Genomic DNA, 25,967 nt, shown 5'->3' on the forward strand with positions numbered 1-25,967 from the left:
AAATAAATAAACAAACAAACAAACAAATAAAATGAAAGTAGCCCTTAGACCCCCGCACCAGCAATCGTTAACTGCAACCTCTCTATTGGTTTGGAGAGGTTTGGGTTAGCCTGCGAAACAACTCGCCACCGTTTGCCATAGAATTTCAGGGGAAACGATGCAGATATCTTTTAAGAATAACAAAAATGTTTTCAAAATGAAGTAGATTGTACTGATGATTTCCAGATGTCCTCCTAGATAACCAATACCTAATACCTTTCTTATTTTTTTATGTGTGTGAGTGTATTGCCTGTATGTATGTTAAGTACACCTATGTCATGCATTGCCTGTGGAGTTCAGAAGAGGGTGTCAGATCCCTTGGAACTGAAGTTATTGGTGGTTGTTAGCCTCCATGTGGGTACTAGGATTCAAACCTGAATGCTCTGCAAAAGCAGACAGTGCTCTTAACTGCTGAGCCATCTCTCCAGTTCTAATACCTTTTTTCAAAAAGATTTATTTTATTTTTAATTATGTATGGGGGAGGGAGGGAGAGAAGGAGGAAGGAAGGAAGAGTGTGCATGTGAGCACAGGTACCCATGGTAGCCAGAAGAGGACATTAGGATCCCATGGAGCTGGAGTACAGGCCATTGTGAGCCACCCAATGTGGCTGTTGGAACCACATTTTGGACCTTTACAAGAGCAACATGTGTTCTTCTTAAGTGGTGAGTCATTTTTCCAGACCCCTAACACCTTTTAATTGTTAGGCACCTTTTGCACTTTTTGGAGTACAAGTTTTGGACATGTCTAATCTTTGCTTACAGATCATAGACTTGACACAACAAGGAACATATGAGCACAGGCCTGGACAAAGTTAAATTGTAGTTTGGAGGACACCAGCTTGGTGGTGATGTGCTCGCTTAAGTTTTACATTCTAGAAGGCCTCTTTTTGAGACAGGGTCTTCCTATAACCCCAGCTGGCCTGGAATTCACAGAGATCCATCTACCTCTGTCTCCGGAGTGCTGGGATTAAAGGCATGCACCTTCTAGAAGGGTTATATTCTAAGGAACATAAATACAATTAGCGTACAAAGGAGCTCACAACAATGAGCATTCTGGTTGCATAGAAGTTCTGAGTGTGTATGTCTGTGGTATATGCTTATGTATGTAAGTGTGAGAATGCATGGGCATGCATGTGCATGTGTTTGGAGGCCAGGAGTTGACATGGAGTGTCGTCCTCTACCACAACATACCTTATTTTTTGATGTAGGGTCACTCATCGAACCAAGAGCTCACTGAGTGGCATGACAGGCTTGCCAGTGAGCTCCAGGAATATACTTGTCTCTGCCCTCATCCCCTGAGCACTAGGGTTACAGAAGCTTGGCACCACACCAGGTGCAGAAACTTAGGTCTGCTGGTGGATGGAAAAATGAATGAGTGAGGGCTTAGGACCCAACTCTCAGGTGGAGAAAGGCAAGTTTAATTCTGAGAGTGGCTCTTTATATCTAATGAGCAGGGTCAGCCAAGAATATAACGTGCAAAACATAAATCGAGCAAAGTTCAGAGTAAAATGTTGTTTTTCTTTTCTGTTACTAACCAAACTCTTTCCTAGAGCTCTATTCAGTGAGAAAGGGAAACACAAGCCCATCCACTATCATTCTTACTATTCCAAGGCAGTGTTCTGCCCTTGACTCTGGGAGGCGATGTTCCACCAATGTCCAAATATTCTCTCTTGTTTTCAAAAGACAGCTGGACTCTGTCTTGTCCCTGATTCACCTTCTGCAGAACTGAGAGCTCTATGATAAAGGAGAATCCATCAGAATTATAGGTTTCTAACAGAAATCCTAAAAACTAAACAGCATGGAATGATGTAGTCCAAGCCCTGGAAGACAATAAGCACCTCCACAGAGAAAGGAAGAAGCTTTACAGGATAAACAAAAACTAAAGAAGTCACAGCCACTAGGCCAGAAAACAGAAGCTGCTTGAAGGATTCCTACACTTTGAAAAGAGGAAAATTAACACATCTACCAGGGTACATTAAAGAATGAGCTACATTAGAAAAAGTTAATCAAATGAGGAGTAGGACAATATCATCCACTCAACAAAATGGCATGAATTAATACGTCTCAATAATACCTTTTATTGTTAGTGGTCTTGATTCTCTAATCAAAAGGCATAAAATAGGCCAGATTCTGAACTGCTCCCCATCGGGAACTCTCCAGTCATCTCGTATGGCCCAGAGACCCAGGTAAGCTTCCAGCAACCCTACTAGTCCCCCTCCACCTGGGTCACCCCAGAGCTCCACTCCTGCATGCCAGGGAATGACACCTCCTCCTGATCCTTTCCCTCCTTTTGGGATTTTTCAGATGCCAAACAGTTCCACATTAAGGACCCTCATGTGAGATCCAGGTATGTTGCCTGTATCCCCCTATTATGGGTCATCCCAAAGCCCCGCCATTGCTTCACGGAAACCTCCACTTCCTCATGACTCCTCTGCCTCTCTTTGGACTCCTGGAATCCCAGTCCATCCCCACCAGGGATTCCTCCAACTTCAGGGAGATCTTGACCCCTCCCTCCCTTCAGGACTCACTAGAACCCTGCCACTTGCCTGACAGGGAATCTCCAGCTGTTGTTCTGTCCAGTCTTGGATATCAAAGGAAAAATATCCAAGAAGATATTATAATCCTAACAATGAAGGTACAAGCACGGGGCACCCAATTTCATGAAAGAAACACCATTAGATCTAAAATCACAGATTGACCCCAACACAATGATCATGAATGACTTCAATACTCCACTCTCACCAATAGACAGATCATTCAGACAAAAACTAAATAGAGAAAACCTGGAGGTAATGGCATCATAAATCAAATGTGTCTAAGAGACATTTAGAAACCCTGGAGTTAAATGGCATCGTAAATCAAATGGATCTAAGAGACAGTTACAGAACATTTCATCCGAACACTAAAGAATACGTTTTCTTCTCAGCAGCCTATGGTCCTTTCTCCAAAACTGATCACATATTAGGACACAGAGCAAGTCTTCACAAATTTAGGAAAACTGGAATAACATTATGTGTTCTATCTGAATACAAAGGAATAAATCTGGATATCAGCAACAATAAAAATAGGTAAAAGTATGCACATTCATTAAAGTAAACAACACACTACTGCATTAAAATAAGATCGGGGAGAAATCAAAGGCAATTAAAAAATTCCTAGAACTGAAAGAAATTGAAAGCATACCAAGATCTATGGAACACAATAAGAGCAGGCCTAGGAAGAAAGTTTATAGCACTAAGTGCCTACAACAGAAAGTTAGAGACACCTCATATTAATAAGTTAATGATGCACCTGAAATGTTGGAAAAAAACAAGAGCAGATAACACCTACAAAGAGTAGACCAGAAGATATAAAAAATCAGGGCTAAAGTTAATAGAAAAGGAAAAAAATCAATACAATGAATCAATGAAAAGAAGAACTTATTCCTTGAAAAGATTAACAAGATTGACAAACCTTTAACTACTTTAAAGAAAAGAGAGAGGGGACCAAAATGAAAGAAGTCAGATGAAAAAGAAAAACGTTGCAACAGACCCTAAAAAATTAAGAACCATAGGGCATATTTTAAAATCTTTACTTCACTAAACTGAAAAACCTAAAAGAAAAAGATGAATTTCTATATATATACAGCCTACCAAAGTTAAACCAAGATGAAGTAAATAAATTTAATAGACCCATAGCAATCAATGATATAAAAGTAGTTATTAAAAATCTCACAGCTCATCATCCATGCTTATTGCTGCATTATTCACAATAGATAGAAAACAGAAACAACCCAGATGTCCATCAATTGACCTCCCAGCTGGTCTCAGCACCTGCCCTGCCCCATCCCCAGTCTATTTCCACAATGCAGTTGAGGAGATATTTGTAAATTCATCATGTCACTGTTCTGCTCATAACACTCTGAACATCCCCATTTCATGTTGGATCATAGTCCCACCAGTTGTGTGTACATGCCCATCTCTATGACCTGCTCAGCCTCAAGCTTGCCCCTTCCTCACTGCCTCCACTCCTGCATACTGGCTTCCTGCAGCAGGCCCCTGCAGCTGCTCTTCTCTCTGCCTGCAGGTCTCCTAAAAGCTGTCTTCCTTCTTTATTCCAGAGCTTGACTCTGATGCCACCAACACTTCAAGATATGTCCCTTGACCCTGCTGTTTACAGAAAACAGCTGGTCAAGATTCTCTCCCATCTTCCGGTTTTTTTATTTAACTCCCATTGACAGCAAACATTGCATATATTATTTTTCTTCTACTACACTCCTCCACTACTAAGACAGAAGTGCCCAAGAAGGCAGAAGCTCATATACACTTCACTGCCATATTTAAGCTGCTAAATCAGACCCTGCTACACAGTGAGTCCCTTTTAAATTATTGATGAATGGCTGAAAACATCTCATTTCAACCTCATAAGACATTTAAAGGAAGCTCTGGGGTCCCCAGGGAGGAACAGAGAATACAGAACTGTAGTAACTGACAAGTGCTGGCCAACAGAAAGTCAGAAGGGGGGTGACAATGGAGGCCCCATCTGGGTTCTGGGAGAGGAAAGTCCTACTTAGAAGCCTCCTCTAACAGGGTTATTTTGAGATCAAGAAATATACATGAAACAAAGGAGATTATCCCAGGAGACAGAGCTCCTCCTGACCAGGAGCACTGTTCTTGGAGTCAGCACTGCACACGGGTAGGTTCAATTCTGGCCTTTGACTCTCTTGTCAGTGTAAACTGGCAAAGAAATTAGTAACTTCCCCTCTCTGGGCCTCAGCAGTGCACACACAGGAATGACTATGATTCCACAGAATTATTAAATTATAGTTAATAGGCGTTAAACACTGTTACTATAACCCAGAAAGGAAAGTACTTACCTCTCTGGGATCTCCATGTAAATCCAGCTTAAAAAGATTCTGTGAAGACAAAGGCAAAGGACGTATTATAAAGCCTCCCCTATACAGAGCTGATCCCTTGAGCTGTGCACAGAGTTACTGGGTTGTCCCTCCAGACTCCTTCCTACACAGTCTCCTCTGTGAATTGGTACAGCCCTGAGTAAGATGAGGGAGGCATCAAGGAGAGAGGCCGTGGGACCTAGAGTCAGGATTTTTGGAGCCCTGGAGAGGACAGCTGCTGTCTGTGTCTGTCCTTCCAGTCATCTCTCCCACAGCTTGTTCCCTCTGGCAACAACGCCCCAATTTTCCTCTGTGAGAGCTGTGAAAACAGATGATTGTGGCGGTGGAGATTTGGTGGCTTGATGGGATATGGGGCTGAGGTGGGCTGGATTAGGAGAAAACACTCCCCTAAGCCCCATTTCCCTCTTCCTTATTCTGACTTCATGAGTTTTACCAAATACGTGTGGCATGAGATCACCACACCCCTGAACATAAAGACTAGTTCAAAGATACCTGCAAGATACAGATTTTATATCCAACATATTGATAAAATTTTGGGAAACGTTTATTTCTAAATATATAAATCTTGAGTGCTGCTGTCTTTCACCTTCCCAGGGAACAAATCTGCACAGAGGAGTTAGCTAACCACAGTGGGAAATGGAGGGATAGGGACTGGTAAATTCTAAATGCCTTCAGAGCATCTGGACCTAGCCACGTCCTGAGCCCTCTACTCCAGAACGGCTCAGTTATCTGGAGATTCTGTTACAATACCTTCCTTTTTATGTTCAAGGATCCTTGAAATGAGTGCTCTTACCTTGTCAGAAAGCTCTAATGCCTTTGCTTGCTGAAAACCATTCTCATCTATGCCTCTCTTTGGTGTAGATTCACCATGTTTGGATTGATGACAATGCTACCCTTAGCTAATAATTACGACCTATACATGGAAAGCAAAAACTAGAATCCCTTCACTAGGGCTTTTAGCCTCCCCCGCTAAAAGGTATGCTCTCCCCGTTTCTCTCTGCCTCCCTCCCTCCGGTCAGTGAATAAACATGGAAGCACATCCACAAGGACTCGGAAACTCTTAAGTATGTATTTGGATTGTTGGTTCTTTGGGCTTTCCCAAAGGCATCAAATATTCCTGTATAAAATGGGCACTTCTATGATGGATAAAATATTTTCCTTCTTCCAGATATTCAAAAACAGATGTGAAACAGATGTTGAGGTGCACACCCGTAACCCCAACACTAAAGAGGCTGAAACAGGACAACTTAGAGTTTGAAGTGGGCCTAGGCTACATAGGGAGATTCTGTAACAAGAATACAAAGAGGAACAGCTGGGTCTTAACTCTTAGAAAACCTCAGTCATCTCATGGACATACTGGAAGAATACAGTGATAGAGGTCTTCTGTGGGATCCAGAAGTCTCCTCTTGTGCAACGTCCAGATGAAGAGACCAGGCAGGCCCTCAGCTGAGTCCTGAGATCACACTCATATCTGTCTTTAAAAAGGGGATAGTTCCCATGTTCTGTATCCTCCTTCATCCCAGATTTTTGTCCTGTGAGGTTCCCTGTGATAACAAACTACCAAGAACATCAATCATTCCTAATAAAAGACCTTTTCTGCTGGTTGTAATGAATGTGTCTCCTCTCTGAACACCCACTATGCCTAACATGAAACACATAGTTCTATTTCTCCTTGGATTATTCTTGTAAGGAGGAAATATCTTCAGTTTATTTCTGCATTTCCTAACCTGACAACATACTTCTACAAAATTATCTTGGTTTCATGGATGGAGTTGGTCAATATATGCACTATTGGTGAGTTGAAAGTATTCATGGATAATTGCTCAAACTATTGGGTGAAAATGTATATGCTGCTTTGTTGACTTGTAGATTATAGACTCGGTGAAAAGTTAGAGATGGATCTATACTGAATTAATGAGTTGATTCCAATGGATTGGGTAGAAGAATGAATAGATGAAAGATGAGTGAATGGGCGGATGGATTATTATCCTTGAATCGTAACTGAAGTGGCATTCCAGAAAATATAGAAAACTAGGTAGTAGCATACACTCATACACATAAAATAAAAATAACAAATTTAAAAAATATTAAAAATAATTGATAGTTCCTAAATCAACAAAAACAAGTTATAAATCCTTTCAAAATAATTTTGTGCTTAATAATGTACTCAAATACATTTGAAAATAATAATGGCAAATTATTATAAAGAACTACAGGATTATAATGTAATTTTTCATCATATTTGTATTGAACTTTTTATGACATTGAGGTTTTTCAAAAAAATCTAATAAGGTCAGGATTACACCGTTCCTGAGCGATGAGAAAACATCCCAGACAGTTTTCCCAAGACCACTGGAAAACTGAAGAGATGAGGCCTGTGACCAAGTGCCCAGGGTGGGGGCAGTAGGATAGGTCATTTACCAGTTTCAGCGTGGTCTCCAAGCGCTCCCTCTCTGTCTTGTGACGCAGGCAGTGAACCATGGCAGCTGATGTGGTGATTTTACATCCAGAAGTGACAGCAATTTTCTGCAAGAGGTCATAGGCAACAGTAGAGGTCAAGAGTAATACCTCTATCCTCTTTCAATATAGAACAGAGATTCTATCCAACATTCATTTTCAAACACTAGTACATGGTTGTCAAAAATCTTTTACATAAACAGGAATGGGTTCTGGGGCCCACAGTGTTTTACTAATTTGAATTGGGACATGGATCATTTAAATATTAAAGTCTGTATTGCTTTATAGTCTGTTAAGTGACCATAGTGTTGTCTAAGCGGATTGTCTCAAGAGAAGCCATGTGCAGTGGGATGAAGAGCAGGAACCCAGAGTTCTATCTGTTGTAGACACCTTCTCTATAGTCTGACCACTTGTCCTTCAGTTTCACCACCTACGGGTGAGAATGATTGTTTCACCCATTGTATAAGGAGAACTAATCCTTGTCATTTGCATAGGAGGTAACTTTTGTTCCCACACCAAAACTTGTACTGAATTGCAAGGTGTCTGAATAATATGAGTTACACAAAGGCACCTCAGAACTTGTAGAATGTGGTTGAGATGTGAGCCCTAAAGAAACCCTTCTGCTCAGCCATTCTCATTTCATGGATTCATTGAACATCTCAGCTGCATCCCATAGCACGAAATATTCCTGAAGAGATCGTGGGAAAGGGCACAGGAGCTGTACAAGGTGGGTCCTACCTCAGCCAAGGACCTGGTGTCCTTCTTGACCAGGCCAGCAGTGAGGGCCACACCACTCTCAGAAACGGCCCTGTGGAAGAGGTTCTTGGCCAGAGGAGACAACACCTGGGAGTGGAGAGGAGAGGAGAGGAGGAGTGTTTAAAAACATAGAATTGGTCAGAGACTCATAGATTTCAGTGGGACCAGTGGTTTGGTCTCCTGCTCCCAGTGGGATCACAGAACACAGAGTGTGACCAGGGCTTTGACTCCATCTGGTCACCTTGAAGATCAACATGCAGCGTCACCTGTGGACATGCTGACACCTAGCCAAGGTGAGATCACCTCAGCGGCTGCATCTGACAATCAGCGGCAAGTTTCACTTGTCCCAAAACTGAATTTCATTCAGACATTCCTCTAGGAAGAGTTATAGTAAACCAAACATCCAGATAAAGCCGAAAGAAGATGTAAAAACTCAAAGACAAACCCACTCCACTAGATGTGCACAACAGGAAAAAGAAACACAAAGATTGTGACACAGCTACCACCCATGACCTATTGTCAACCAGCCAACTTCCCTACAATGGAATCTAAAACTCAGAGATAGATGAAATGTTTGTGGAAGAATCCATAGTCTTTTTAAAAGGATCAATGATCATATAGAAGATTCAAACACATGCACCAACTAAAGAAAACTATACAATCCCTCAAGAGGCCAGCCTCTGAAGTGAACAAAGTAGTCAGCAAACTGGAGAAGGAAAATTCAGCAAGGGAATTTAAACTTTGAAAAAAGATGAACAGAAATATTTAAAATGAAAGAAATGTACATTCAAATAAAAAGCACATCAGAAAACAACATCAAGAGACAAGACCATGCAGAAGAATAAATTTCAGGGATGGAGAAACAATGGAGACAATAATACAGATAGACATATATAAGGTGAAAGATAAAGGATCATGAACAGCATTTCCAAGAAGTCTGAGATACATACAAGAGACAAATCTGAGAATTCATGGTATAGAAGAATCAGAGACTCAAACGGACTATACAAACTGTTTAATTAAATTATAACAGAAAATGTCCCAAACCTGGAAAATGAAGCGAATATTCAAATATAAGAGGTGTTTAGAACTTCAAATAGACTTGACCAGGGGAGGGGGTTTCTACAATACATCATAGTCAAGATGTCAAAAATTACAAAATAAAGAAAAATACTGAAATCAATGCTCACAAAGGTGGGGATATAAGAATAATATGAGAGCTTTCAAAATCAACCACAGGAGTCAGAAAAGGTATGGAATGAAATGTTTCTAACCCTGAGAGTAAAAAATTGTGAACCAGGAATGCTATAAAGCAAAGTTATCTTTCAACATTGACCGAAAAATAAGGATGTTTCTAGACAAACACAAATCAAGGCAATTCACGACAACCAAGCCAGCAACTACAGATAATTCTTAAGGGAATACTATAGAAGGAGGAAGAAGAAAGGTAGCCTGCTTCGTGAGAACATGTGACAATATGTGCTCCATAAAAGGAACATGATGAACAAAGTAGAGCTGTGAAAGAAACAATCATGTCCAACACGGCAAGCCAGGAAACTCCCAAAACTAATATGACAGAAGGAAAAATAATGCCAACAGTCCAACAAAACATAACATCCCCCTACCAAATTCACAGGAAATAGCAAACCCCTCTCTATAATAAACTTGAATGTAAATGGCCTCAATTCCCTCACTTAAATGATGCAGATGAATGGACTGGAATAAAAATTTTAAAAACTTCCAGATTGTCTTGAAAAGTTAACTATGCAAGACATCTCCATACTGGGTATCAAGGGATGGGAAGCAAACTAGCAAATGGGAGCTGTAAACAAGCAGGCAGAGCTACCCTTATACCTCATAAAGCAGACTTCAAACCAAACGCAATAAAGGGAAGAATCAGTCAAGAAGACACAACAATTCTAACCATTGATGCACTGTATATTGGAGTCACTAATTTAATAAAAAAAAGCACTAAAAGTTGTAAAGGCCACATAGACCCTGTCACAATAACAATGGAGGACTTCAACATCAAACAAAAAATAAGCAAAGGAATTTCAGAGTTAAAAGATTCCATGGATCAACTGAACTTAACAGAGATATACAGAATATTCTTCCCAACAGAGTGTGAAACACGTTCTTCTCAGAAGCACATGGAACCTTCTCCCAAACTGATCACATTATAGGCCAAAAATAAACCTTAGGCAAATACAAAAAAAGAACCCTTGAGATATCTCTTTGTACCCCATGAGACCAGGAAATAAAAATAGAAAGCAACAAATATTTGATGTCATTTTCTCTTCTTCAGGAGCCCTAAAATATTACAAAATCAATATGCATGCAAATATATAAAATACATTAATTTTTTTCATTAAAACATTCCAATTTATTATCACACTGCAAACAATATATGAAGGAATTAAATTTATTAAATGGTAAGTATTAAGTCTATGTATTATGGGAAAAAACTACAAAACTGAAGAACTGTGTTCATCAAGAAAATGAAAAATTGGAGGCTGGAGATATGGCTCACTGGTTAAGAACACTGAGTGCTCTTGCAGAGGACTCAAGGTCAATTCCCAGCACCCACATGGCAGCTAACAACTGTCTGTAACTCCAGTCCCAGGGGATCTGATTCCCTCTTCTGACCTCCACAGACATGGCACGACACAGGCGCACCTACATGCACACAGGCATTACACTCATATGCATAATAAATAAATAGAAAATGAAAAATTAAAAGGAGAGTCGTAAATGTATTTAAAGATCTTGTGAAAAAAATGAATGGAAGTAAATGAACTGCAATGATTTTTTCTTGTATAAATCGAGTTAATTTGTAATATTTATGTATCTCATCAAGAGGCTAGCGGGCATGAAATCTTGGATTCATTTCCTAGCACCAAAACATTTGAGTTAATGAAAAAAATAATCCTATGTGCTAAAGTATCCTACTACTGAGTGTAGATGTTCAAGTTAATTCAATTTTTGCATTTATAGAATTAAAAATGAAGACAGAAGCTATAAATCTATATCATTGTCATATATGGAAAATCCTGGAAGAACTGAACTGAATTTGGAAAGCTGAAAAATAAATCCACACAAAATAAATGAGACAGAGAGGGAGAGAGAGAGAGAGAGAGAGAGAGAGAGAGAGAGAGAGAGAGAGAGAGAGAGAGAGAGAGAGGCTCAATGGAGTGATGATAGATGACAGAGAGAATAGGTAATATATACAAACACAGATGGATAAATTGATAGATAGATTAGGAAGATTTACAGAAATATATGTCATAATGGCCACAGTGCCACATCCTCTTTGAATTTCTTTCTAATTTTTAATCTCTACTTTAAGAGAAAAACGTTTCCCTCTGAATATCCAGTTAGTGAACACGTTTGAAAATGATGGTGATGGGGTAGTACTCTGAGGAAGCTGGAGGGCTTTCTTCAAGTTTCTACAGGTTCCCCTCACCTCTCTCCACACCAGGAAGATCCCATACTCACCACTAATTCTCAAAAGAAGTGACTCCTAATATTGAAATGATTATTAAAGAGAAAAAGAATCATATAAGCAGTTTCCCAAGAGCTTGTAGTACTCTGTTTCCATAGGTCATGAACACTCTCCCTGGCTCTTACAATCTTTCCTCCTCCTCTTCCATGATGGTCCCTGAGCCTTGGGTGCGTGAAGTTTAATAAAGTGGTTCTGTCCAAAGACCATTATTTAGCAGACTCTTGCGCTCTACACTTTGGCCGTTTATGACCTTTGTTTCTCCTATGATTCTATGGCATAGGTGTAAGTATACACAAGTCCCATGCAAACTCAGGCAGACAGTAACCCAGCATAGAACTGGGATGATGAATAGCAGACCCCAATCTTATCTAAAGGAATGTTGGCAACTGACTGCTGCTAGATGAAGAAGAGCTGATCTTCTAAAACAAGGGACTCTAGATAGGCTGACTAGACTCAGCTGATGGACTTGTACTGAGGAATGGCTGGGGGCACTGACAACACAGCGGGCAGTAACAGGGATAAAAGAGTGAATGGGCTCCAGTCGGGGGGCGCTACGGGAGGGTGCCAGTGTGTATGGGGGTATAAAGATGATTAAGTTTGGAGATGTTCTATATGAAATACACAAAAACAATCAATCAAAAATGAAAAAGAAAGAGAGAAAAAGAATCCAGTTAGGTGGGAAGAGAAAATGGCATGGTTCCATCTACCACTGGCATTTGTTGTGAGTTCTGAGATTCCAACAGCAAAAGGGAGTTTGGTATCAGACTTTCACCATCCAATGCTGAGTAAATGGAGTCAACCTGTATCTAGGTACAGAAAGCAAAGCGCCTGTGATTGGACTGGCTGGTCTCCACGAGGTCCCAACTGCAGCTACATCAAGCCTGGCTATGAGGTCTGTTCCTAGGAACACTTACAAGGACAGAGACACTTTCACCTCCTGCTGACTCTCCAAAGATGGTCACTGATCCTGGGTCCCCTCCAAAGTTGGCAATGTTGTCCTGCACCCAGCGCAATGCGGCCACCTGGTCCAAGTGACCCCAGTTTCCCAGGCTATGTTCATCTCCTGTGCTGTAAGACAACAGAAGGTCCAGGCAGAGGTGTCATGGCTGAGTTCTCAGGTCAAGGCTAGAGATGTGCTGGGGCGCTGGGTGAGCTTTCTGTAATAAGACAGAGCTCTATGTCTCTGACATTCATCCCTGTCTGCCTGCCTTTCATCTCTATAGCAATGCTCTCTATGGGGCTGTGCACTTATTTTCTAGCAACTAATGCTAGCCAAGGAGCTAGAGTTCATCTTCAAACAAACAAGACAAACTGACTATTCAGTTCCTACTGCAGACCATGAGAAGCATGTGTGAAAGACTATATTACCAAGCAATGGAAGTGCATTGAAGAAAAATAAAACTGGGTTACAAAAGATACGTGGTTGTAGGTTATGGGGTGGGATTTCAAATTGCATAATGAAGGAAGGCTTCTTCAAGGCAGGGGCAGTTACTGGAGACCAATAAAAAATGAGTATGTGTGCTTATAATATTATAAAATCATAAAATGTTATTGCTGTTAGAAGTAACAGGTGCAAATTCCTCAGGGCCATGGGAATGAAAAAGTGAGTAGAGGTAGGTGAGATGCAGATAGAGAAGGTGCAGTGAACCTTGGGGAGGACTTCAGGTCATTGTAAGTATGCAGGAACCATCTACAGAAGCAAGATATGATTCAGCCTACGTCTCTCACAGCACTCTGACCACTCTGTGGAAGACACACAGCTTAAATATAGCACATGTTTGAAAACTGGTGGTTATAATAATAATCCGGTCCTAAAACATAAGGCTTTGATCAGAGTAGTTGAGAAGTCAATGGATTTGGAGTTTGTTTTGAAGATGGAGAGAAGAGGACTTGCTGAGTGATTGGGTGTGGAGCACAAGAAAAAGAGAAGTCTGGGATGCCCACAAGGCCATGGTGCTGAGCAAACAGGAAGATGGAGTAGACATCACCCACACAGGGTTATGGAGTAAAAGGATGAGTTTTGTGCTGTTCTCTCTGCATGGAACAACAGAAGCATGGCATGACTCAATCCATCCCCCAGAGCACAGTGACCACCCCGGAAAGCTTATGGTTTAAAGTAGCTGTTCTATGTGCCCGGAATAGCAGAAAAATTAGTATACACACAAACTCAGAAGCAAGTGGACAAGTACATCTGGGAGTTTAGTAGACAAATGGGGCCCATTGATAAGGGACTGGATGCATTGTGAAGGAACCTAGCAAAGGTCTCCAGAGGAATGACAACACTGGGGCATCTTTGACTTGGCAGATATTACATTTGAATATGCTAATGTATAAGGATTATGCAGTGATGGAACTTGTTAATGGTGACCCCCAATGGGAGGATATTAGGTCACTGGGTGTACTGCCCTCAGAAGGGATTAGTGTCAATTTATGGGACCTAGGCTGGTTCCCCAGTGAGTGAATTGTTATAAAAGAGTGAGACTCCTCAGCTTCTCCTCCATTGCCTGTATCACCATATGATCTCTTCTGTATGCTACAGATTCCATTTCTATCCCTCTACCATGTTGATCTCGACTAAGGGCCACTCCCCAGACCACTAAGAGAAAAAAATAGCCCCATCTTGGATGTTTGACCCTCCAAATTCTGAACTAAATATTCTTTCGCTTGTAAAATTCCCAAGATCTGGCATTACTATAAATGAAAGAGACTAATGTAGTGGTTAGTATTCATAAAAGAGAATCCAAAACCCTACCTGAAGAATCCCCAGATGCCGAGCCGGTACTGAATGGTCACCACCACATTTTCATGGGCAGAGAGGGCCAGTCTATCATAGGTTGACGCCCCGCCCAACACCAGTCCACCGCCATGGATCCACACCATCACTTGGACAAGGACACAGTAGCACGGATTACAGGATGCTGACTTGAGAAGACAACAGGGGTTGTCTGGTTTGGTTGCTGGTATCTAGACTGTGACTCAAGGAAGGCATCATTCAAGTCACACCAGTGCCCACAGAGGCTGCAACAGTCAGTCTCTCTCCTTCCCAACACCCTTGACTGGGACCCAGGATGTCATCCCACTCAATGCCCTCCATCTTTTCCTTAGACATGTGCCCTGTTTTCCCAAGTCTCTTTCAACTGAAAGTTCATCTTGAGAGCAATCATGCTAAGGGTGTATGTTCTCCCCAGTGTTCTACCCTCTTGTGTCTGGACCATTCAAACAGTTGGACATAAACAAAGGGTGGTGATTAGCTTCACCTCTATTAACTCTAATATGCCTGGGAGATTATCTCAAGACTCACACATCCCTAATCCTGCCCCTTCCTATGAGGCCTCCCCTCTACCTCCTCTGTATGCTCAAATCCTTTAACCCTGCTTGGGTCAGCTACTGTCCACCTCCACAGAAAGTTCTGAGCCACTTGAATGAAAGCCTACCACCAACCAGAGAGTATGGTAAGACTTGAGGACGAGAGGGATACAACAAAACTTCTAATTCATGGTTCTTGGATTTAAAGACCTCAGGTTTCAAAGAAGAGCTGAAAAGATTAAAAGGTAATATTTCCTAATATTGCTAATAGAAATAAAGAACTCATATGACAAATTAAGAAGGAAGCGCTATTCTAAGCACTTGAAATAATCCATGAGATAAATTCGTTGCAGGGGTCAGACCCTCCTGCAGCCCTGATTCGGTCTCAGCACTGCTGCTGTATGTGCTCAGACAGGAACAGCAGGCATGGTGTTCTCTGAGAAGAACAGTCTCACAGTCCCTTCCGAACGCTCTCACAGGATGAGCCAATTTTGAGAAAATGGACCAAAAGCATACAAAATGGCCCTGGTCTCTCATCTAATCTATGGCAGACCCAGGATATAAGCCCACACCCTGTGGCTCTAGGACTTGTGCTATAGCTGAAAGGTCTCCTGCCTCCATGCTCTCAGAGACTCTGTTTCTCCACCTATGCCACCTTCAAGAAGGGATTAAGTCAAGATCGTCTTGACATGAAGGTGGGCGATGGCAGGGTGAAGAGCTAATGATATGTCTGTGCATCCCAGATGGCAAGGTCCTTGACACAGACTCTGTATGACTGGCTCATGTTCCTCATTCACTGACCTCCCTTCAAGTTTGCCTGTGTGTATGGTGACACTTAGTGAACAACAGAAGGATGAAGGAATGAATGACCAAGTCAGTTAACTTCCTCACCTACACCCTGTGCTGCCCCACTGCGTGTTGCAAAATTAGGCGACCAAAAGTTCTTTCTCTGTGTCTTTCTTTATCTAGGTGTCAGTTTTTAACACAGGGTCTTGTTATGTATCCCTGTCTGGTCTGATACTTGCTATGTAGCCCAATCTGGCCTCAAACTTATCAAAATCCACCTGTTTCAGGCTACTGAGTACTGAGATTACTGGTGTGAGCCAAAGGTTCCTCTTGAACGGTCTTTTTCTTGCCCATTCTTTTTCTTCTTCAGGTATAGAGGGTAAAACTCAAGTCCTTGAGCATACCAAGCATGTACTCTACCACTGACCTACACTGTGATCTCTCTTGCTTACTTTTGCTATCCACCCTTAGGAAAGTAGGCCGAGCAGGTAAGGGAAGGAACAGTCACAGCAACAGTGGACCAACAACATCAAAGCCACAGGAATGTCTGGCAGCCACAGCAGTGGCAGCCTTGGGACCAGAGCAGGTGGGGGTCACTGCAGTGGAGCATCAGTACAGTGTTTTCGGCTGGAGGGCAAAGGTGACATGTGCAGCAGCACAGCAGCAGAAGAGGCCTTGACATCAGCAATGACAGCTGGAGATGCACCAGTAATAGCAAAAAGCAGCCATAGCAGTCCCCCAGCATGGCATCCACGACAGTGGCTGTAACAGTGAGAGGCAGCTAGAATGCCCCAGAGAACAGCAAGAGAGCAACAAGATAAACGGCAGAAGAGACAGGGCAGAGATCTGCGGCTGCTGCATGGATCGAGGCTGTAAAGAGCCAAAGAAGAGAAAGGATGGACTCTGGATGTTGGAAGAGTTCAAGAGAACTGCCAAATTTAAGGATGCAGGGTCTCAGAAACCCAAGGTCCTGGTGGTGTAGCACTAGCCAAAGCTATTAAAAGCTAAGAAATCCTAACACCTAGACTTGGAATCTCCAATACTAGCTGATTCAAGGGCAAGGGAATCCTGACTTCCTGGGTCTACAAAAGAACTGTAACATTTGTCACCAGAGAGATAAGGGTCCTGGTGCCCCAATCTTCCCAAAAGCTGCAACACTACAAGATCCCAGCTACTGTCAAAGCAGCTGAGGACCAGGCCTGGAAGGCCCTCTTCTCGCTGATCCACAGCTCATAGAACAAGTGACCTCTAGTCCCTGACTGGTAACAGTCTATCTAATCGTTCTTCCTTTCTATTTGTGTAAGAATACCTGGGAAGTTAATATTCCAGCCGTAAAGCCATCTACCACAGATACCCATTTAATAGATAAGAAAACAAAGGCACAGGGAAGTTAGAGAGCCTACTCAGTGTCGCATACCCATGCAATGCAGTGCTTATTGTTCCAAGTATATTATAAGCAGTGTTTCCTGCTCTCTAAATGGACATAGAAGGCAGGCATCACCCCTGATGTCCCAGAGGAAAGCAGAAGGAAAAGTATCTTCTATAGTAAAAGGAAGCTAGCTTTGGGCCTTTCAATCATTCCTGGCCTGTGGTGCACCTGCCCCTAGATGCCTTCATCCCCTTCCAGCCTGCACAGAAGATCCCTGACACTGGAACTCACAAGTCTCAGTCAGTGGTCCTCAATACTTACTGGCAGCCTGCTTCTCTTTGTCAGATCAGTAGGACTGTAAATATTTAGGCAGAGACAGTCTTCAGAAAATTTGAGAGGAATGTTCTCCTTTCGGTTGGTTAGCAGGTCATTGACTATCTGCCCTGACACTGGGTCTTGGGAGCACCTGGGGGGGCGGGGAAAGAGAGCACCTGAGGTTCAACCACATGCAAGCTGGAACATCATTGCCATTACCATGTTGAGACACTGAAGTGGAGAACACCTTGGGGTCCAGGTGGGAAACTTGGGGATGTAGTATCCCACTCCTGAAGAAGAAGGATTTGGCACCCTTCCCAGAATCGTAGGTCTTCCTGGCTAAGGAGAGAGATGCACATATGCTGGCCTGCCTTGGGAGATGACACTCTCTGAACTTCCTAGACAGAGTCCTGCCATCTGCTGGGCTTTGTACAATGGGCTGCATGGGAGACTAAGTTCCTCTACCAGGTAAACATGCTCTAGACCTTGGAAGACAACCATCAACTTGGAAAACTCTTTTAAATGGAAGACATAGATGCTGACCAGTGTTTCATCAGTAACTTCAGGAGAACTATATTCTAGCTCTTTACACATTGATGTGCTGTGACTTTAGGTGATTGTCATTGCTGCTGCGGGCTCCAGTTTGCCAGTTCTAAGTGAGAAGAATGCTATCTATAAGGACCTTGAAGTTCTGGCCTGATAAAGTTCTACCACCATCTACTGAAGCAATCACTCACTGATGGCTGCCCTTATACAAGGTCTCAAAGATCCATCATAGATTCAAATCAGTAACAGTATTGAGATGCTCCAGTGAGCCAGGCACTGACTTACATCCTCCCCGTATGCTCACTCATTTATGCCTCAGATTAACTCCAGGCATGGGTTGCACCTTTATCTTCATTTCATAGATGAGAAAAAAAAAAGGCACACGGTGGTCTTAGCACCCAGGCAACATCTCACCTCCTTGAAGATCCATGCCATGCAGTGCTTATATTCCAAGTACATTATAAGCAATGTTCCCAGATCTCAATGGACCCAGGCAGTTCCACTGCCCCCAGGTTGGAGAAGAAGCAATTGGGGGCTCTCAGGTGTCAAGATATCATAGACACCGAGTGGCAGAAACGGGGCAATGAAGATGATTCCCACATTTCATTCTGAGGAGCTTTTCCTAAACAACCAGAGCAAGAGGTATAATAAAAATAAAATATTAATTTAAATGTCACAGAGGGAAAAGCTAAATTAACTAGTATTTAATCACAAAGCAAAGATTGAAATTACATTTGCCATTGCTACAACTATAATGTATTTTTTATTTCTCAAATAGCCAGAGTAAATTTCTCTTAATAAGCCTAAGCATTGTCAAAAATCTACTGATGGAGATTTTCATGTTTTCCTACAAAGTGTATATAGTTGAACTATTTCTGAATTTAAAAAAATTCATTGTTTTTGATTCAATAATGTCATTTCTTAAAACGTATCCCAAAATACTCATGAATGCATATAATAATTTATTTATAACACTTTCATAATAATGATATATAATGCCAAATTTGTAAAAACAACCTAATCACCACAAATATAAAACTGGATAATTATACTGTGATGCTGGATATAATGAAGGAAGCCCAGGCCCACCCCAGAGTCTTACATGGGAGGGTAGGAGGTGGCATTCTTCACGAAGCTCCATAGCTCTGCAGGCTGTGGTGGAGAAAACCTCAGGGATCCAAGAGGAGGTTTGGCAAAGGGGACGCCCAGGAAAACGGCCACAGGCTGTGTGAATCCTTCTAGGGTGACATACTTCCCCAGGACTTTGCCATGCACAGTGTTCACCATAGGTGGTGAGGACGGGTGCCCCGCTGAACAAGAGAATGGGAGGACACATCAGAGGGGAAAGGTCAGACCTGGGTTCTTAGTGGATGCTCCCACTTCCAGTGTATGTGACTTTGAATAAGTGACCTAAGTCCTGTAGGCCTCAGTATCTTCTCATATAAGAAAAACATGCAGAAACGTATCCTTATTTTAGAGGGCTGATAGAAAGGGCGAATCAGAATTGCATACAGAAAAGCATTCAAACAAAACTCAATGTGAAAATGTGGTAGTTTCAGGAACGTTCAAGATCTTTGGTATCATTCTTTCAAGCCTTTGAAAGCATGTATCCTTAAGATCCTGGTGCTGAGTGTCATGTCAGAAGAGGATGAGGAGGTGGCCTCCTGTCTCAGCACAGCTGACCGTGTAAGGAAGGACCACAGACACACTTGATCTAGGGCTAAGATGAAAGACGATACGTATTGGGAGAGGGACCAGCAAGGTGCTACAGGAATCAGGAGTGAGTACTTCTGATCTGTGTCTCAAAGAGGTAACTGTGGCTTGTGGAGGAGTAAGACAAGATGGAGGTTGGGGGAGATGAAGCAAGACTAAGTAAAGCAGGCATTTCAGATGAAGTAAAAAGACAAGGTCTGGCTGGGACAGTGGGCAGCCTATGAATGAAGACCACCAATACGGGGCTTTAGGGAGGTCAAGGCAATCCTGGAACGTGCGGATGCCTGTGAAGGAGGGTGGAAACTCCAGGACTGGGTCTTATGCAGTGGACAAATTAGCAGCATGAGCAGTTTTGGAGCAAAGGGCACAATTAAGTTCTAGCATAATCCTCCATTGGTTCTGAGCTGGGTCCTCCTGAGTAGAGCCTCTGTCTGTCCCTTAGCTCCATGCTGCAGAGTGGGTGGTCCTTCGTTGTCCGCCTGCTGCTTCTTACCTGTCCTGCTCTGTCTGCTGTAGGACCTGAGGGAATCTGACCCTCCTTCAAGAGGCAGCGGGACTTCTATATACTTTATCATGACTACTGCGTGTCTTTACTTGTTTGGTAGACAGCCCCAATGTATCAGAGCACCCCTTACAGGTAACAATTTATTTCGTCTCATTCTTCCAATTGCTCCTTTTTGGATACAGATAATATGCCAATATTTCCTTCAGGATATATGTTCAGAATAGAAAAATTATTCTCCATTTTTTTTCTGGAAGAAAAATAGCCATTTTATTAGAAACTCATGAGAAAACAGGTTTTAGTGTCTGGATCACATGGTATTAATAACTAGTTAAATACTATTGAAGTTCAGCTTATTTTTGGCTGTTTTTTGCTAATTATGATAAAACACGAATTTATTTGGGAAACATCTACATATTATCCTCAACTTATGTTTGACTTAATAGAATTTGAATTATGATGTTTTTACTTTAAGATTATTAGATTATCAGGACACAGCCCTGTCTAAAAGCATATTTTTAATAGAGAGGAATAGCCACTAAGGCTGGAGGTTGTTTATGGAAAGCAGTTGCAAAGCTGTGCCTCATGTGATTAAGCCAAATGTGATGTTTCTTTCCTTTCCTGGTTGTTAAGTGTTACCAAATCATTAGAGGAGAACTTTCTGGGAAGCCATGGGTGTCTGTGGACAAGGACATTGAAAGTTGCTTTTTTTCTTTTTTCTTTTCCAGACATGGACTGAAAACTGACGACTTTCTATAATTAGGAGAAATTTGCATTAGTAAATATGGGTATATAAATGAGAAAGAGAACCTGATCCCTGGCCAGATATAGAGACCAGGGGAAAGGAAGTAAACACAACTCAGGTTTCAGATGCTGGCTCCATGTGAGGCCGCTGCTGTTGGGAGGCCAGTGAGATATCCTGAGATGACAACACAAGACATGAGCATTTCAGCCCCAGAATTCAGTCAGGGGCAGGCAGTCATCCACTTAAAGGTGAGAGGGATACAGCAGAGTTGTGTGTGTGTGTGTGTGTGTGTATGTGTGTGTGTGTGTGTGTGTATGACTTCTCTACAGGGGCCATTGTGAAGTGACAGAAAGACTGAAATAGAAGAAACAGAGACAGCTACAGCTGGGTATTGGAAGACCTACCACAGTGGTAGCAGCATACAGCACCACGGAGTGTAGGGAGAAAGGAAGGACAACTTTAGTAATAATGCGGAGTGCTTCAAAGAGGTGAAGAGGGGAAAGTCTGAAGTGAAATCTTTAGGTGCGGCCTGCCTTAGATCATTACTAACCTTCCACCAAGATGAAGTGGGTAGAAACATCAGCTTAGAAGGATTCTCAGCATAAAGTACTTGGTTAACATTAGAGTGAAGCTCAAGACAGACAAAATCCTAATTTAGACATGGGGAAGTGGGTAAGAAATCCCAACCTAACCTAAGGAACTTTTGGCAATTGATGGCTGCTGGGAGGGGGAGAGAGTGTCTTACAGGGTTGGATGCTTGGTGGGCCCAGTGGATGGATTCACACTGAAGGACATTGGGGGCACAAATCATACTCTATAGGCCATACACACACACACACACACACACACACACACACACACACATGAGATTTCATTAAACTGGGTGGGAGCAGTGGGGGGAGGTGCAGAGAAGACAATGGATCTAAATGCTATCAAACTATATTGTAAGAAAATTGCAAAAATTCAATAAAAATTCAGAAAAAGAGCAGAGCAATAAGGTAACTCACTGTAGCTACTGCTTACATTATATGCAATGCACATACTGATATCTTGAGCAATCACTGTGTGCTGGATATACATGCCAGTTCCTTTAAATTATTTCTCAGAGAAATGTTACTAGGCAGTTATAAATAGGCCACTTAGCAGAGGAGCAACAACAATTAGGAAACAGCTTGTATGGATTTCCCAAAATGGAAGTGGGGTAATCAGTAGGAAAGGAGGTTCCAATCTAAACATGGGTCCTTCCTTATTTTGTTTTATTCTAAGTTCCTAGCCTCTCACCGTGTCACAAGGACAGAGAGAAGTTAAAATTAAACATGGTCTAGGTCATCAGGGTTCTGGTAGCCAAACACTGGCTCTGGATACAGGAGCCACATATCAACTAATGCATGACTTTCTGCATGATATTGGGAGAATACATGCCCCTTCTTATCTCAGTTTCCCAATTAATTGGAAAGATAGCACAAATAAATGTTGAGATCCAATGCACAATGTTATATTAATCATGAATTTGTGCATCTAATGCTTTGACACATGAGACTTTCATGACTCTACAAGAACTACCACTCCTAGAGGTCCCCACCCCAAAAGTAAATCTCCATTCCAACCACCTCTTTTAATAGGTCTCACACCCTAGGTCACCATCTACCTGCCCTGGTCACATAGAACCATGTACCAATGAGTAGGATAGCCCTTGCAACCAAGAATCCCTTGAAATGATTCAAATCAATCCTACTACTGTGTATACTGCTTCATCTGTCCCTTCAGAAGACACCCAAAAGAAGCACCTGTTTCTCCCTTATGCATCCTTCTGCCTCCTATCTGAACCTAGTGCTTTTCCTTTAGCCACACCCCCACCCCAGTGAGGAATTCTTCCTCTGAAATCAAGAGTAGCAGAGATTTTTCAATGACCCTCAGCTCTGATGTGCTGACTTGATTACACCTCCAATTTTCTATTAATGTACTCCATTTTATTTTGTTTTGGTATGTACGTACATATGTATGTATGTATGTATGATATGTGTACATGTATCTCTGTGTATACATTCATGTATGTGAGTGAAGGCACGGACATACAGGAGTGCATCTGTGGAAGTCAGAAGAACACCTCAGATGTTCCTCATCCTCCACCATGTTTGGAACATGAGCCTTTTGTTGTTTGCCACTGTGTATACCAGGCTAGCCGGCCCACTAGCTTCTGGGGCTTTTCTTGTCTCCACTTCCCATCTTACCATAGGATCATTGGGATAATATCACTGAATTTACTTGAATTCTGGGGATTCAGACTCAGGTTCCCACGCTCACACAGCAAGTGCTTTACCCACTGAGTCACCTTCCCAGCCTCAATACACTTCATTTAAAAACAATCCCATCATTGATTTTTTTTCCTTTCTAACACCTTTACTAGACCAGGTACCACTCCAAGTGTTGTAGAAATTACAGCCCACTTCATCCTTACAGGAACCCAGTGAAGAAGGTTCTAGCACCTCCACTATTTTAGAGATGAGATTATCCAAGTACATCAAATTCAGTACTTTGCCTGGGGAAATTGGTTTAGAAGTATTGAGCTGAGGCTCAGAATCAGTTAGTGATTTTAATATTCTGCTCACTTTCTTTCCATGATCTGGTAAAAATGGACTAATAATTAAGGAGAAAATAAACAGCTTCTTTGATCCTCTTGTGTCACACACGGGGTTAGTGAGTGCCCTTTGGCATCTGCCACGTGATCCTGGATCTCCAAGTGTTTATCTTCCTCTTCTCCCGACATACCCATACCCATGTCTAGAGAAGGAACATTGCTCCAGAACTAAAACTGCCACAGCTTTACCCTATGCACATCTCTGCCAACCAGACACATGGTTTTTAAAATGTGCCCCCCAATGCCCACTATTTATATTTCAAAAGACTCACCCTGAGCTGTGTAACTTGCAAGAGACACCAGGATCAGAGCACAGAGGCACATGGTGCATGGATAGAGCCTTGGGAGCCAGTGAAATCTCCAGTCTGCAACAAAGGGAACACACTGATTCTGCTCCAGTTTTGGAGAAAGTCTGCAAATCTGTCCCGGTCAACTATATAATCTCAGAAGACCATAATACTCTCTCTGTTCCAAAGAGGTCTCAAGGCGTCCCAGGGGATTTCATAAGCCACCTCTACCCAGAGTTTACCCTGCTTTATCTGAACATTCTCGGACTCTACACTTAGATTACAGGTGGCCACAAACTAGTCAAACAACTTCTTATGTAAGCATTTCTTCCCCTAGCACAGCAGCCTTAGTGCTCTGTTAACTTTCTGAATGCAGGTGCTAGCCTGCAGATACTTTGAAGCAGGGCAAAGCTTTATTTTGGGGTCCTCACAAAAATCTAGACGATTTTAGAACTCCTCACAGATTCACAGATTCACATCATGGAGATTAGGGCAAGCCTCCAGCCTCACCTAGTTGGTATTTCCTAGAGTTTTAGACTCTCATGTTTGGTAGAAATTCTTAAGTTCCTTTTCTGCCTTAATTAGCTTTGTCAACATTGAGGTCAAACAGCCTAGCCTCTGTCATGCATTACCGTGGTCAGAAAACACACTACCTTTCAGAAGAGTGACTTGGGGACAGGATAGTCTTAACGTAGGTGAACTATATTCCTTTTGTTTTAATACTTTTTTATTAAGTTATGCTACACAGTATTGGGCTTTTAAATAGCATTTCATACAGAATTTCTTGCCGTTGTTCCCCTTCACCACTCTTCTCCTCCATCCCTCTGCCCCATCAGCTTGTCCTCTCCCCACCAAAAGCCCACCTTTTCTTTTTTCCGCTTATTTCATCCCTCACCCCCCTTTTCTTCTTCACTCATGATCTCTTTCCTAGTTTCATGATCAACGCCCATGTATATGCACGTAAATAATCATTAAATTCTAGAATTCATGTATGTCAGAAAAAGTAGTAGTTGTCTTTCTGAGTCTGGTTTATTTTATTTAACATGATGATCTCTTCTTCCATCCATTGTTATTGAAAATATCAAGATTTCATATTCCTATATAGCTGAATAAAATTGCATTGTATGTATGTACCACATTTTCTTTATCCATTCATCTACTGATATCTGCCTAGACTGGCTCATTTCTTAGCTCTTATGAATAGTGGAGTCACAAACACAGTTTGCAAGTATCTCCTTGGTAGGACGTAGGCCCTTTGGGCATATACCCAGGCATGGAATACTTAACCCAGGTGTGGAATACCTAGGTCATATAGTTGTAGTTTTAGAAATTTGAGAAACATCCATACTCATTTCCACAGTGGCTGCATCTGTTTACAGTCCCACTAAAAGTGAATAATGGCTTGTCCTTCTAAACAACTTCACCCATATCCATTGTCGTTTATTTACTTATGTTCCACAAAATAGAAAGGGAAGGCACACTATCACAAACTCATTCTATGAAGTCATATTACCTTGACACCAAAACCACATAAGGATACAATAACAAAAGAAAACTATAGGGGCTGGAGAGATGGCTCCGAGGTTAAGATCACTGGCTGCTTTTGCAAGGACCTGGGTTCAACTGCCAGCACCTACATGGCAGCTAACAACCATCCATAACTCCAGTTCCAGAGACTCCAGTGCTCTCTTTTGACCTCCACAGGCACTGCACAATACAGGTGCATTCACACATGCAGGCAATATGCTCATAAAGACAATAAATAAAATATTAAAAAAGAAAACGATAGGCCACTCTCCTTAATGAGCACAGATACAAAAATTCTCAACAAACTATTTTAAAACTGTGTTCAAGAACACATTAAGGTTAAGCATGAGTCTCATGTCAGAGACAAAAAAGATGGTTCAACACAGGGACATCAATAACATGCTCTAAATAGACTGAGGGACAGAATTCACCTGATCTTTGATAGATGATAGAATCTCAATAGATACAGAAAACACATTTGTTAAAAGTGATAACTTTTTACTCTTATTTGATACAGTGCTGGACGTCTTACAAAAAGCAGTAAGGTGAGAAATACCTAAAAAGGATATGAATTTGAAAGGAAGAA

At 41.9% G+C, this 25,967-nt stretch overlaps 1 protein-coding gene across 1 annotated transcript; it reads right to left on the minus strand.

The window, feature by feature from the left end:
• Positions 1 to 987: 987 nt before the first annotated feature.
• Positions 988 to 24,106, minus strand: LOC103749525 (carboxylesterase 1E-like). The gene is made up of 9 exons (XM_029555715.1): positions 23,840 to 24,106; positions 19,072 to 19,279; positions 17,430 to 17,574; positions 14,400 to 14,530; positions 12,562 to 12,715; positions 8,128 to 8,232; positions 7,354 to 7,458; positions 4,894 to 4,932; positions 988 to 1,772 (listed from the first exon to the last, which is right to left on the minus strand). The coding sequence occupies exons 1-9, from the start codon at positions 23,889 to 23,891 to the stop codon at positions 1,749 to 1,751; spliced, it is 963 nt and encodes a 320-aa protein (XP_029411575.1). The 5' UTR covers positions 23,892 to 24,106; the 3' UTR covers positions 988 to 1,748.
• Between the last annotated feature and the right edge of the window lie 1,861 nt (positions 24,107 to 25,967).

This window comes from Nannospalax galili, unplaced genomic scaffold (assembly GCF_000622305.1).
Source record: "Nannospalax galili isolate Female #2095 unplaced genomic scaffold, S.galili_v1.0 scaffold1967, whole genome shotgun sequence".
Classification (NCBI taxonomy): Eukaryota; Metazoa; Chordata; class Mammalia; order Rodentia; family Spalacidae; genus Nannospalax; species Nannospalax galili.

What these genes read in the sequence shown, in the direction of transcription:
- LOC103749525 (XM_029555715.1), bottom strand. Translation starts at nt 23,891, where the DNA reads ATGTGCCTCTGTGCTCTGATCCTGGTGTCTCTTGCAAGTTACACAGCT. An exon ending in TGCAAGTTACACAGCTCAGG is followed by an intron (nt 19,280 to 23,839) that starts GTGAGTCTTTTG and finishes TCTCTTGTTCAG; the next exon opens with CGGGGCACCCGTCCTCACCA. An exon ending in TGGAGACCACGCTGAAACTG is followed by an intron (nt 4,933 to 7,353) that starts GTAAATGACCTA and finishes TTGTCTTCACAG; the next exon opens with AATCTTTTTAAGCTGGATTT.